Source organism: Schistocerca gregaria, chromosome 4 (assembly GCF_023897955.1).
Source record: "Schistocerca gregaria isolate iqSchGreg1 chromosome 4, iqSchGreg1.2, whole genome shotgun sequence".
Taxonomy (NCBI): domain Eukaryota; kingdom Metazoa; phylum Arthropoda; class Insecta; order Orthoptera; family Acrididae; genus Schistocerca; species Schistocerca gregaria.
Window position 1 is genome coordinate 216,136,456 of NC_064923.1, and position 15,006 is coordinate 216,151,461.

At 39.4% G+C, this 15,006-nt stretch overlaps 1 protein-coding gene across 1 annotated transcript in view; it reads right to left on the bottom strand.

Annotated features, from left to right (window-relative positions):
• The window catches only part of LOC126267660 (peptide transporter family 1-like), a 150,351-nt gene that overhangs the window by 127,835 nt on the left and 7,510 nt on the right, over window positions 1-15,006 (bottom strand). Inside the window, exon 3 of the mRNA XM_049972960.1 lies at window positions 3,085-3,157. Coding sequence (XP_049828917.1) covers window positions 3,085-3,157 — 73 coding nt within the window. The remainder of the gene's footprint in view (window positions 1-3,084; window positions 3,158-15,006) is intronic.

Below are 15,006 nucleotides of genomic sequence, written 5' to 3' on the forward strand. Positions count from 1 at the left end.
TGAAGGACATGAAAGGAAAGCAGCAGTTGAGAAGGCAGTAAGATAGAGTTGTTGTAGTCTATCCCTGATGGTATTTAGTCCATACACTAAGTGAGCAGTAAATTAAACAAAGGAGAAATTAGGAAAGGGAATTAAAATTCAGAGAGAAAAAATTAAAACTTGGGGGTTTGCCAGTGACTTTGTCATTCTGTCAGACACCACAGGACTTGGCACATCAACTGAAGGAATGGACAGTGTCCTAAAAAGTGGTTGTAAGATGATCACCGCCATGAGTATAACAATGGAATGTACTTAAATTAAATTAGGTGAAGTTGAATAAATTAGACTAGGAAATACGATGCTATAAGTAGCAGATGAGTTTTTCTATTTGGGCAACAAGATAACTGACGATGGCCAACACAGAGAAGATATAAAATACCAGTTGGCAACAATACAAAAATCATTCCTGAGAAAGGAATTTGCTAGCATCTAACATACATTAAAATGTTAGTAAGTTTTTTTCTGGATGTATTTGTCTGAAGTGTAGCCTTGTACAGAAATGACAGTCGATGCTAAGCAGCTCATATGAGACGAATAGAAGTTCTGAAATATGGTGCTGCAGAAGAATGCTGAAGATTAGGAAATTCCTGGATGTAACAATAAATAAAATGAGGGAAACCCACCTTAGAGGACTGATGTGTGGAAACACAGAGACACTTAACAGAAAATAGTATTTGTACTAGCTCTTAAGCTCGTGCTCTTTTCCTAGTAAAAGTTCACACACTATTTTTCTTGTTAATGTTCATATATTCACACACACAACCTCACAGACACCAAAATGTAACTCCTGCAGCTGTGGGAGTGTACATTTGGGTGCCTGTGTGGTTGTGTGAATATGAGTACTTTTATTAGAAGAAGAGCTCAAAAGCTAGAGTGAATATGGTTTTCTGCTGTGTGTTTCTATGCTCCACACATCAGTCCATCCAGGCCAATGGTTACTTTTCCCTCATTTTACATAATGCCGAAGATTAGATGGGTAGATCTAGTAACTAATATAAGATACTGAATCACGTTTGGGAAACAAGAAATTTATGACACAACTTAAGTAAAACAGGGGATAAATTGATAGGACAAATCCTGAAACATGAAGGAATCACAAGTTTGGTAATAGAGGAAAAAGTGTGTGTGTGCGTGTGTGTGTGTGTGTGTGTGTGTGTGAATTGGGGGGGGGGGGGGGGGGATGGGGGGGGAGGTGCAAAAATTTTGGAAGAAGTCCAAAGGATGAATAAAGTAAGCAAGTCTAAATGGACGTAGGTCGCATTAGTTATTTTGTTGTTGTTAAAATAGAATTAATACAGACAAGAGTATTGAAGAAAAGCTGGATGAGGTGTTACCTATGGAAGGTGATGCAGAAACAGAGTAAAATATAGAACTGACAATTGAAATAACAGGAATTTTTTAAACTAAGTCATTCTCTTAAAGTAGGGAAGATGTACATACAATAAAAAACAAAATATACGGAACATCTAGTGCAGGAAGAACTAAAGAAATGTGAGGCTTCACAGAAATTTAGAAGAGGGGAAGTTCTGAGCCATGTTTACTCACTTAACATTATACCATCACTGCGTGTTAGATGTTTACTTATATCCTGGGCTTCCAAACATTAAGTTTTTGAACTTTGTTAGCTAAAGGGAGGTCATGGGACTGTGGCTGGTAGCTGCTGCTCTCACTCAGTAAATGCCCAGCATCTATGGAGTCAGAATTCTTCAATCTCAAGCTGCTTTCATGTACAGCTAACCTAGTTGCTATATCTTTGTCTGATTGACTAATATAAAATATAGTAACTGATAAACCCAGCATTGCCCAGGTATTCATTTGCCAGTTTTCTATTAGAAATAAAAACAAATAATGAACTGAATTTGTAGTGAAGAATCAAAAAAATTCATTTCCATTCATTCGTGAACACATCTTTGAAATTATGAGACAGCTGTACAAAGACATATGTATAACATACAAATGTCCAAGTACAGTATCCAAATTTTAAAAAAAAACATGATCCCAGACAGTTTCTATATGGGCACAACTGCTTCACGTGTCTACAACGCGATTTTGTAAACATCTCTATGACAATGCCTGTTCACAGTTCTACAGATGACTGTGGTTTCCATGTAAAGTTGTTTGCACTTCACAGCTAAAGGCTGCCAAAAATGAGTGTCAAAGTAGTAAAAAAAAAAAAAAAGTATTTTGAGGCAATTTTTCACACACCTCAGAGTTTATGACATCATATCTCTTGGATTATATGTCATACAATGATATATTTGTGCAAGTACATTCAGCAGCATATGTGAATACTGTCAGCATAAATGTTACGAATAGAGTTAGCAGCAAAGGAATAGCAAATTTGAACATCCTGCACAATGCAGCAGTTTTTCACACATCTCAGTGTTTATGATGTCATACTCCTGATCTATGTTGGATAGGTGGATCTTAGCCACATAGCAATTGTTTGCTGATAGTAAAGGCAGTAAAGGACATGTGTACCACATCTGGTTGAAATCAGTCCAGAGGTTTAGGAAATGTCTAACACATGCTCTCTCTCTCTCTCTCTCTCTCTCTCTCTCTCTCTCTCTCTCTCTCACCTCACACACACACACACACACACACACACACACACACACACACACACACACACACACACACACACGCACACACACACAAACACACACACACACACACACACACACACACATTCATTTTTATAATATGTATGGATTACAGCCAGTACAAACAATTTCAAATAATTTTTACACCCTGCTGTTAGCTCCTTCTTTTTGCTTTAAAAACAGTTCAGTGTCTTAAATACTTTGGTAGATAAATAAACATCTATAATTCATATTTATGGATTCACATAAGTAGTTAATTTTTATTTAAGAAATATTTGATAATGCATGTCAATAATTATTTATTTGCTTAACATTTCTTCTCATGTTAATCCTCCATTACATAAATTACATTTCAGAAATAGGCAGAAAAAATAGCTACTGCCAAAATTAAGAAGCATCACATATTAAAGGAATGACAGATAAATTTGGTTGCAATACTTACTTCTTATGCCACAAAAGGAAAATCTTTCACAAAATTCTGCACCAATGAGGAGGTACACAGCCTTTGGAAGTTCCTAAAGAGACAGGAATCTAAATTATACATGGTACTTATTTTCCAAAATGATTTCTACAATACAATGCCACCTGACCATACTTTAAAAAGTGTTTGTGTGTGTCTGTGTGTGTCAGGAGGGGGGGAGGGGGGTATGTGTTTTCTGTAACACGGTGCAGAAATTTTCAACAGAAATAAAAGTAGCCAAGATTTGTAGATTTAGATGCACTGAACATGAATATCAAGATTAAAACTGTCTCCCAGCCCAGGGTTACAAGTAAATAAAGTGTATGTCTCACAGCCACACCTATGGGACTCTAGAAGAGCAAAGGTACTGTGATGAGGGTTCCTCTGCCATGAGTGAGATGGACATTTCCAGTACAATTTAGCTACAGAGAATTATTTGTGCACTATAGAGTCACATGAGAATTGTTGAATGTAGAAATCACACGCAATTTAGTTGTCATTTGGCATGTCTGCATGCTCTTTGCTTTGTTTGTTCACTGGTACCTCCCTTGGGAAAGGAGTCAGTACCAAGAGAAAGAGGAATCTTAAATACCCTGATGTACCATATGTCATTTGCCCTCTGTCTCAAGACAGAGGACTGCCAGTTCCTGTTCCTCCACATGAACCACTATCAAGCAGCGATAATGATGATGCTGAAATGATACATACAGCCAAAAAGATGCAATCATCCACCAGTGAGACTGATCCTTCATTTACCTGATTTCACCTGATACAATTAGGGATTTAGATCTTCCAAAATGTAAAATCCAGCTCTTGGCCTCACAACTGCAGCAGTGTAATCTCCTCAATGACGCACTAAGTGGACTATGTTTTTGAAGTGTCAGGAAAAAATGGTTCAAATGGCTCTGAGCACTATGGGACTCAACTGCTGTGGTCATCAGTCCCCTAGAACTTAGAACTACTTAAACCTAACTAACCTAAGGACATCACACACATCCATGCCCGAGGCAGGATTCGAACCCGCGACCGTAGCAGTCGCATGGTTCCGGACTGCGCGCCTAGAACCGCGAGACCACCGCGGCCGGCGTCAGGAAAAAGCTGAGTGCCATTTCAGTAATGAAGGTGACATTACATTCTGTGGTGATAATGACAGTTTGTTGGAAGACCTAAACATCATATACAAAACCATACAAGTGGACACTCCTTATAGATGGCTCAAAAACAAGCCTGATGTCAATACTGTTACACAATAGTAATGAAAGGCCATTCATTCCTGTTGCATATGCTGCCTTAGCTAAAGGAAATCCATTGGAAACTTTGTTAATTACTATAATCATGAATAGATGGTAAGTGAAGATTTGGAAGTTACTGTGATGCTGTTGTGTTTGCAGGGGTCTTACATTAGGTATTGGTGTTACTTGAGTGGAACACTTCCACAAGAGAAAAACCCTACACACAGATGGAATAGCCTCCAAGAACAGCTTTAGAGCCTGGGTCAAAAAATATTGCTGAAGAACATCCAGCAATCTAAACAAAATTGCTGTTTCACCACTGTGCATTGAGTTGTGACTCCTGACAGCGTTTGTTAAGCAATGCACAGTAATGAAGCTGCATTTCAGTATGTGTGTAAGAAGTTTCCATGGCTCACCAGAGAGAAGATCAAAAATGGAATATATATTAAGCCATGGGTAAGTCAATTGTTGGGGGACACACACTTTGAGTGGAGAGCTGAAAATTACTGGGACCTTGTGGACAAACTCATTCATGCTTAAAAGGTCATTGGCAACAACACGACCCTAAAGATGCACTTTGTTTGCTCCCACCTCAATGTGTTTCCTAAGCACTGTGGTGCCTTCAGCAACAATCACAGTGAACAGATTCACCAGGACCTTGACAGTCTACTGTTATGTTGGGTGATTTCTGCTAGATGGTACAGAGAGCTACTCCAGAGACTACCCACAAGAGAAAGGCAAAGAAATGGCACAAATAAACAAGGTAAGTTCAATTAACGTAAATATCCTATCAACTATGGCAGCAATATATATGAAATATAAACCCCAACTTCCTTGTAACCCTGAACTAGGAGATAATTTTAATCGTGAAATTCATGTTCACCGCATCAAAATCAATAAGGGCTGTCTACTTTGGTTTCTGCGAAAAATTCTGCCGTGAACCAGTGTAAACATGTATGATTTATAGCTGCATTGTAAATGTGTTCCTCGCTGACTTTTACATATCTATTTCCAGGGTAATTGAGCATTACATAATTCTATAATATTAAGAAAATAATTCATGTTTATTTTAATTTTGTCAAACTTATGTAGTTACATCATCCATCTACTTCACACACATTTCCCTTAGTCATACTTAGGTTGCACCATTCCAGAATAATACAGACTAGTTGCTACTCTTCTTTATCAAGATGCTTTTCCATTACAACTAAAACTGCTTTCACTTTTTATGATCAATTTTTCTCCCACATTTATGTTTATAAAATTTTTCCTTAAGCTCAAAGAATATTAGTTCTTTGCACTCATATTTTGGTGAGCCTGTTTAAAGTCTCTGTACATAAACAGCAATTGGTGACACCTTTTCTTTCCCTGGGGGTTCTTGTGAAATTTGTGGCTATTGTGAAATCTGAAAAACACAAATTCCTCAGTTTAACACAACAGTGTGTTCTTATTCATTTGTACTGACACCATACATCAGCGCTAATCCATTAGCTATAATGCACACAGTGAAGTATAATCAAATTTCAATCAAATCTTTCACCAACATAATTACTGGTCTAAAATTTGTGTGTGTCTATTTTAGTAAGTAGAATAATCATTAGCATTATCATTAGTGTAACACTGTCTGAAAAACATGGCTGAAGTTATACACAAAGTGGTCACAAACGTACATAGCTCTTACAGTGAAGATCTCTACAGCATCTCAGTCATCATCTTGACACAAATAATTGACATTATTGTTGCCCCTCTAACCTGAACAATAACACTTTTTTGGCTGGAAAATTTCCTGAGACTCTATTGCTATCCCAATTTATACAAAACAACATAAAAACAGATTTGGAAGATGCCATCCAATATTCCTGCCAAATATAATGGAACAGAATGTTACATTAAATTACAACTTTGCAGCTTTTTTGAAGATTTCAATACGTTTCCCTCTTCACTCTTTGATTTTAGGCTGGGTTTGTCTACAGTAAATGCAGTACAAACTCAAGTTATTGATATTCTTGATGGTTTCGAGAAAAATTCCTTCATTCACACAAGCAAGCACACCCACACACACATGACCGCCAACTCCACGTGCTCAGACCAGAATACAACTGTCAAATGAATGGAAGCAGTCCGGAGGGGCTGGAGAAAGGGAAGGGATAGTAGTGCATGGGGAGGAAGAGAGGAGTGCTGTCTGGCGGAGAGTGCAGGAAATTAGACTGTCAACAGTTGCAGTGTCAGGAGGCTGTGAGGCAGGAAGATGAGGAAATCAGAGTAAAAAAGGAGAGGAGCAGGGAAAGATGGGAGGGTGTGCTGGCAGAAGGTGACGCACAAAGAAGGTGGGAGACAAGAATAGGGATGAAGTGATGATGGATAGAGGGTATGAGAACAGTATATTACCTTAGGCTGAGGCCGGGACCATTTCGGGAGTGAGAACAGTACATCCTCCAGTCCCGAAATTATGCAGCCTCAACGTATGGTAACATAATGTTCCCACACCCTCCATCCAATCTTTCCTCACACACTTCCTTTTCTGTTTCATTTTCCCCCATCTCCCTGCCTCGCAGCCTCCAGATGCTGGCCTTGTTGGTAGTCTGGTCCCTCCACACTCTGCCAGACAGTGTTGTCCTCTCCCCTCATCTGCACATTATATCCCTTCCCCTTGTCCACTCCCTGCCAGATTGCTGCTTCCACTCCATGTGACAGTTTCATTCTAGTCCAAGCTGTTGGAGTTGGTGGTCATGTATGCATGAGGTGTGCTTGCTCATGTGAATCAATGGTGTAACTACATATATTCTACTTACAACCTGAGGGCACATGGGCGTCTTGAAATTAAAATACTATATGTAGAATTTTAGATTTCACATTGATTTATTATTTATCATATGGCAATACATATACAAAGGTTACTAAGTTATTACATGATAAAATTTAAACATAGCTATCATGAATAAAGTAACACAAATGACAACAGATATAGATGGATATCAAGGTCTTTTATGTATTTTATCACACCACTCATTGCTGACATGATATCCTCAAAAGGACCCTTTTAATTACATGTGTAACATTTTTATATCACATGAGCAACTGCCTGTCATTCCACAGCACAGTTACAAGATAGTGATGAAAATTTGTCCGAGAATATCTCCACATCGCACATGGCCCATTCAGGTATGGATCATAGTAGACCAAATTGCCCGAGGCTGGTCAAATTCAGAGGCATTTCTGCTGGATGCTGGGCAGTTTCTGGCATTGTAAAGGACAGTTTTGTTGCCAATAGTGTTTCCATTCATCAGTGCCATGTAAGAGTCCTGATTGCAGTATGAGTGGGATGTCTCAATCTTAATCATGTAGGAGTATATTGTATTGACTGGGCACTAAGAATGCACATGGCTTCATTATGCTATACCTCAACTTTTTCTACATGTGTAATATTAAGCCAGACATGTGCACAGATTAGGGTGCCCATATGATAGTTTGTAGGGGGTAGGGGGGTGGAAGGGGGTAGGAGCCTGATGGAGGGGGGGGGGGGAGAGATTTTTAATATTTTAATAAACAAATGGCAGCCTGCAAGTAGCCATAAAAAAGTTCCAGCTACAACCATGTAAAAATGTGCAGCTTTTAAATCATTTTCTTGAAAGGGAAGCACCTGACTTCACTATGTTTTTTACCTTTTCCTGAGAGCTGAAGGGGGGGGGGGGGGGGAGGCAGAGATGTGTCCCCTTGCCCGCCCAAGTGTAGGCGCCCTTAAGCATAGTACCCAGCTGTTGAGTGTACCCGGCCAAGTGCCAATACTCAAACAGTGGCCGGCCACTGTGGCTGAGCGGTTCTAGGCGCTTCAGTCTGGAACCGCGCAGCCGCTACAGTCGCATGTTCGAATCCTGCCTTGGGCATGGATGTGTGTGATGTTCTTAGATTAGTTAGGCTTAAGTAGTTCTAAGTTCTAGGGGACTGATGACCTCAGATGTTAAGTACCATAGTGCTCAGATCCATTTGAATCAAACAGTGCTTGCTGATGATCCCCAACTATTGCCACCGAGTTTATGGAGACTGTTGTTTCTGCTTTTGAGCTAAGCAGATGCTCATATATTTGGTATTTTTAACTTTTAAAAGTGATTTAGAATAATACATGCTCTATGTTGGATAGAAGTCAGCTGCAGAATATGCTCCTTGAAGTTATAGGTTCTCTATCAGTAATTTTTAGTCTTTTACTGTGTTTATAATAATTTTCTCTAGACCTGGTGTTGTATTCACAAAAATCTCTGTTTAATGGGTTTTGCACCTTTTGGAATGTTATCTGTTTTACCTCCATGTATGAATATATATTGTTTTCTCTGGACAGCCTTTTGCCATTTTCATGTTCTCACTTGCTTTCTTTCCCAGTTATTTGAGAGAGTTTGGATTGACAACTGTTATCTTGGATGGAGAGTCATAGTCCAATGTAAAAGTAATTTCAGGTGTGCCCCCAGGGAAGTGTGTTGGGACCCTTCCTGTTCAGGTTGTATATTAATGACCTTGCAGACAGTATTAACAATACAATCAGGCTTCTTGCAGATGACATAGTTGTCTATACTGAAGTACTATTTGAAGGAATCTGCATAAATATTCATTTAAATCTTCATAAGACTTTAAAGTGGCGAAGAGACTGGTGACTTGCTTAAAATGTTCAAAATGTAAAACTGTTCACTTCACGAAATGAGCAAACATACCCTGTAACATCAATGAGTTGTAATCAGCCAACTCATATAAATACCTGAGTATAACACTTTGTAGGGATATGAAATGGAATAATCACATAACACTTTGTAGGGATATGAAATGGAATAATCACATAGAGTCAGTTGGACAAAGCAGGTGGTAGTCTTCAGTTTATTGGCTGGACATTGGGGAATTGCAATCAGTCTACAAAAGAGATTGCTTACAAACCATTTGTGTGACCAGTTCTAGAATATTACTTAAGTGTGTGGGATCCATACCAAAAAGGACTCACTAGGGATATTGAACATATACAGAGGGCAGCGCAAATGGTCACAGGTTTGTCTGATCTGTGGGAGAGTCTCACAGACATACCAAAGGAACTTAACTGCAAGACTCTTCAAGATTGACATACACTATCCTGAGAAAGTCTGTTAACAAAGATTCAAGAATCGGCTTTAAATGATGATTTTAGGAATATACTACAATCCCCCACATATCACTCAAATAGGCATCATGAGGATAAGATCAGAATAATTACTGTACACATAGAGGCATTCAAACGATCATTCTTTCCTTGCTCCATACATGAATGGAACAGGAAGAAACTCTAATAGCTGGTACAATGGGACATACAATTTTCCATGCAGCTCACAGTGGTTTGCAGAGTATAGAGGTAGATGTAGTTGCTATTTACTACTACAGATGCATCATCAGCATGTGCAATCACCTAGGCTATGACAAGTGGCATACAATTTATGGTACAGAATAGAAAGTAGAGTTCTTGTACAGAATGCTGAGCTAATCTAAGTCAGTAATTCTTACAATGTTGTCAGAACTGTATTTTGAATAAAATCTTCTCAGGCTTCCAGTCAAATCGAATGAATAAGAACACCATGCACCTCGGACTGAGCACTCCTTGGCCATCAAGTAGAATTACTGCTAATAGGCTAATATTATGCTCTTGTACACTCCAGCTGCCCGGTCAAACATCACTGCTGCTCGCAGTATCATTGTACATAGGCATAAGTTGACTTCACATTCAATGCCTGCACTTTCCACTTGTAATCACTGGATTCCACCCTGCATTAAGCTGTAGGCCGCTTTCTCTATTAAAAGTGTTGCCAGTGATTTTCATTTCAATGGCTTCTTTAACTATACTGTTGCAGCAGCCGTTATTGTGAGCCATGACAGAAGTTTTGGCAGTTTCGATTCAATGACCGTTTTCTAGAGCATGCCCAGATAAAGCAGAATTTCATGGGATCATAAGCATTAAAATCTCTCATACTCTTTCCTGCACTGTTGTACAATGTGCACTCTTTATTCACTGTAAGATTGGCTGCACCTGCGCTATTTTTATTCAACCCTAGTTGTTCTGAAGACCTGTTTCACCATTAACTAACATCAGTAATTGCTCAGTTATGACAGAGGCGTGAATATCAATCTGATTTTGTCTCTCTCAGCAGGTGCTTATCTGATCTGACATGGATCCATAGAATAGCAAAAATGAAAATTCTTTTCCTGCTCCACATCAGTGGTCTTATTCTGATTCTTACGTGGGATCAATTCATTTATTTGGTGATCATTGTAGCCTTTTATCCTGAATATCTTGCAAGGGTGGCTCACTACATGGGGCAAGTTATCAGCAATCAAGAGTGATTGCATTAGGTACCAACATCTGTATCACAGTGTGCTTCTTGTGATGGATGATAATGGTTTATGGTGAGCACATACAGACTAATGCGAGTAGATTTTCTGTAGATGCTGTTGTCAATGCATCCATCTTTTGGTTACAGATTGGTATTGAAAGGTGGCAGTCTGGTTGTGAGTTGGTGAAGCCAACAAATGTGAAAGCCAAATAAAGGCTGTGGTAACAAATTGACCAGCAGTCAGCCTAATGTGTCTTCAGAGACTTTCGTCATAGCATGTGTGATTAATATCTTCTTTGGCAGGATTATTAGTGCCAAAGGTGGGACATTGTGGACACCATGTTGTAAACTCATAGACTTTTGATGAAACACTGAAGAAAATAAAAGTAGGACAAAGCAACATAGTGAATAGTGATTAGTCTGGATGTTGTGTCACTTCTGATGATGACGATGATGATGATGATGTTTGGTTTGTGGAGCACTCAACTGTGCAGTTATCAGTGCCCATACAAATTTCCAATTTCTGCTCAGTCCAAACTCGCCATTTTCATGAATGATGATGAAATGATGAGGACAACACAAACACCCAGTCATCTCGAGGAATCAGGAATCAAACCTGGGACCCCGTGCTCGGGAAGTGAGAACACGACCATGAGGCTACAAGCTGCGGACACACTTCTTGTGAGGATGCCAATACAAGACACAATGAATCTTTTGGCAAACAGTTTCCACCTGGAATCATCAAGTTGTTCTGTCATGTTCTAACAACAATACACTTCTTGTATCATGGTGTATGTGATGAAATGGCAGATGGCACAGCAATGGTATCACCACTGTATCCCACAGTCATGAATTTCTCCGTGGAGCACTTTGAAGAGCAGGCTCTGAACTCTGCAATGTTGCATTGCATGTGTATTATTTCCTAAGGTACGCTGATGGCACCTTCCTGATATGCCCTCAAGGTGAAAATACACTGCAGCAGTCCATCAATCACATCAATGATGTCCATCCCTACATTAAGTCTATCACTGAGATGGAGAAGGATGGCAAGCTACTGTTCTTGGATTCTTTAGTTAAGAGGACAGCAGGAGGCCAAAGATGTCATTCAGAGTACAGGAAACTGACACACACTGACTGTTACGTGAAGGCTGATAGGTTTAATAGACAGACCAAAAGTATTTCTGACGACGTCTATTAACAGTTTGAATCGCAGTACTTGAGACACATGTTCAGGGAGAATACTTACAGTAAGAGAGAAGCAGCAAACAGTTTCGGGTGCCACTGAAGATGGTTGCCTCTAGTAGCCTTGTGAACTAGCAGAAGAGGCCAAGCTGACTGCTTTCTTGCTGTACTGCGGTGCAACAAGCAGCAAGTCAGACGTGTGTTGCAGAAACATGAACTGAGACCAGTGTTCCGGCCCCACCCCCAAGATACGAGATATGCTATGTCCTGTTAAGGATGATGTAGTTCTTCATATGACCAGTGTTTGTATGGTATTCGTTGCAAATGCAGCAGCATCTACATAAGTCAGATAATCCACACACTTGCAGAGCATTGATCCAAGCACAAGCCACATATTCAACAAAGGGATCTTTACAAGTCAGTCTAGATGAGCATTGCCTGGAAAACGGATACAAAATACAGAAAACACGAGAGTCTTGGCTCATTGATCAACATCTTGGGATTCCACTATAAAGGAAATGGCTGAGATTAGAATAAATAACAATGGTTCCAATAGACAACAGGGGTACACACTTAGCAGGGCGTGGGGATGGACTTTGGATATCGAAAGGAAGCAAAGATGGAGATGTTTAACATTGGTAGGAAGGCAGGCACAGCGGTTTCAAATGTGGTACCAGCCTCTTGCCATCACTCAGTCCCGTAGTGGGCTGGAGCTGCTATGAGCTGCCGAATTCACCTTCTGCACACGCTTTATTTTGGTCCTCTTTGATTGGTGGAAGAGGCTGCAATCATGCCTCTATAAGCAAGATACTATGCCAGCCCCAGCAGCCAGTGTTTTTTATTCCGACAACAATGGCAGAGGTAGCTATCGAAAGCTTGGGAATTTTATTTGAATCGACACAGCTAGGAAACCGAGATGATTTTATATATGCAGCCCAATCTTTACGTCTGAGCCGTATTGAAGAATGCAACAATTGTCCAGTATGTAAAAATCACCTATTTATCTAAAGGAATTACAATGCTACAAATTCCCAGGTGTCACTGTAGAACCTTTGATGATGACAATTTTCCTCAAAACATGATCTACAATGTATTTCTAACGAGAAGATAATCCATTATCCTAAATGAAGATACACTTACTGAAAATATACTATGGGTCGATCTTCCCACATTTGTCGTAATATATTCTAATATGGGGTGCTGCCCCAAATGTTCGTTTAAAGCATATCTGTTAAAAGCTAAACTGCATTATTAAACAGTGACGTGCACGATTTGACTCAAGAAAATGGAGTGATTGCTACATCAACAGCAAACAAATACAACCAGTGGATAAGGATCCTGTGAATGTTGATGAAATTCTGTACAACAAACTGTCTGTGTCTGAAGAATACGCGAGAAAATACACGACTTCACGAAAAGTTTTGTCCTCCTTTATTTTTTTGCTGTGGATATGGTGTTAAGAGGTTTCAGTACGTCCAGTATTATGGCTACATATTACCGACTACAGTGTAGTGACATAGGCATGGGAAGAATTACTACTGCTGTGAAAGTTCTTTATGTTGTCTTTTCAAGGTTTTTTCAGCTATGCAGTAAAAAACTCCAGGAAAGTTTGAAGTGTGTGTGATGTAGTGTATTAAGGCAGGTTATTTTCCCTCACTACAGTACTTATAATCACTGCAGCTACGTATAGCAATACGTCTCAAAATGTTCAAATGTGTGTGAAATCTTATGGGACTTAACTGCTAAGGTCATCAGTCCCTTAGCTTACACACTACATAACCTAAATTTCCTAAGGCCAAACACACCCATGCCCGAGGAAGGACTCGAATCTCCGCCGGGACCAGCCTCACAGTCCATGAGCAATACGTGTCGTTTACAACTTTGTATGCTCGTGAAACTCAATATTGGCTACATAACGATGCATTTGGCGGCATTCATAAAAGGCAAACTGTAGACGAATGAATAAATGAAATAAGAGAGCGTGAGCCGTCATGACTACAGAGCTTAGCGCTTACATCCGCTGCCACATTTCTTGCGGAATCATCTCTGGCCCTTTTTACCAAGACGTCTTTATTTACCGGTACCGCTTGCAGCAGTTGGTCGCTGTATTTACGAAGAGTTTACAAGGAGACTGCATTTTTCCCAAGCCATCCAAACAAATTTTCCACTGTTTGGGGTTTTTCTGATGTGCGTTATTGACTGATCATCCGTCTACAGTAGTTAGCCGATTCCTTACTAAGCTCTTAATAAATCAGGATGCGTTGGTAGTTACGTAATTGTTGGCGCAATTTTAGCAAAAGAGAGATAAACAAACAATGCTTACCATGAAAACAAGTGGATAACTAAAAACTAGGAGCACCTCTAGTTCAACACCGCATACGAAAATCTTTTGCGGTTTTACAAATATTAATTTCACCTGATGCCATAGACGACACAGTCTGGTCAAAGAGAATTCAATGCGACAGAAGGATTTCGGGCAAAAAAGTAAAGATTCTATTGAAAGCGCTCCACAAATTCCGATTCCAGCATAATAATAATATCAACAATAACTTTCTTGGGTTGAAGTTAACAAATCAGGCCATCAAAATTTACGAAATTATATCAGTGATCTGTACCAAGCTGGGAGATAACTAAAATACTCCCGTCCCCAAATATTTTTATTTTATTTTATAATTCCAGTTTTACTCTTTGATTGGAACACGAAATTCGAGATACTTCGCTGCAGATAATGCAATGTGAAAGGCAAGTTAACCTAGTACTTGTCAGTACCGCTGCGTTTCAGCACATCTCGAATGTCGTATTTTACACGTTGGGAAATATCGGAGTCAAATTGAGTTTTCAATGTTACCGCCCTCTAGCGACGTCTGTTGGTGCTCGATGAACGACGCGTCTTCCCACTATAACTTCTTCTTGCGCTCGTAATTTTAATCCTGTCTAACTCTGTGGTTTTTTTTCGTTTATTTAACTTATAATTAATTTTTTTCTTGAACGATACAACTGTTAGCATCTCGTTTTCGAAACTTTTAAAAGCTTATAGTTTTTATACAATCTGGAGTATAAACAGGATGGGAATATTCATTTGCGTTCTAGTTGAACTACTTCGTTGAAATATAACAGAAATGAGGATTACTGGTAGGTATTAGGCATTTCGTTGA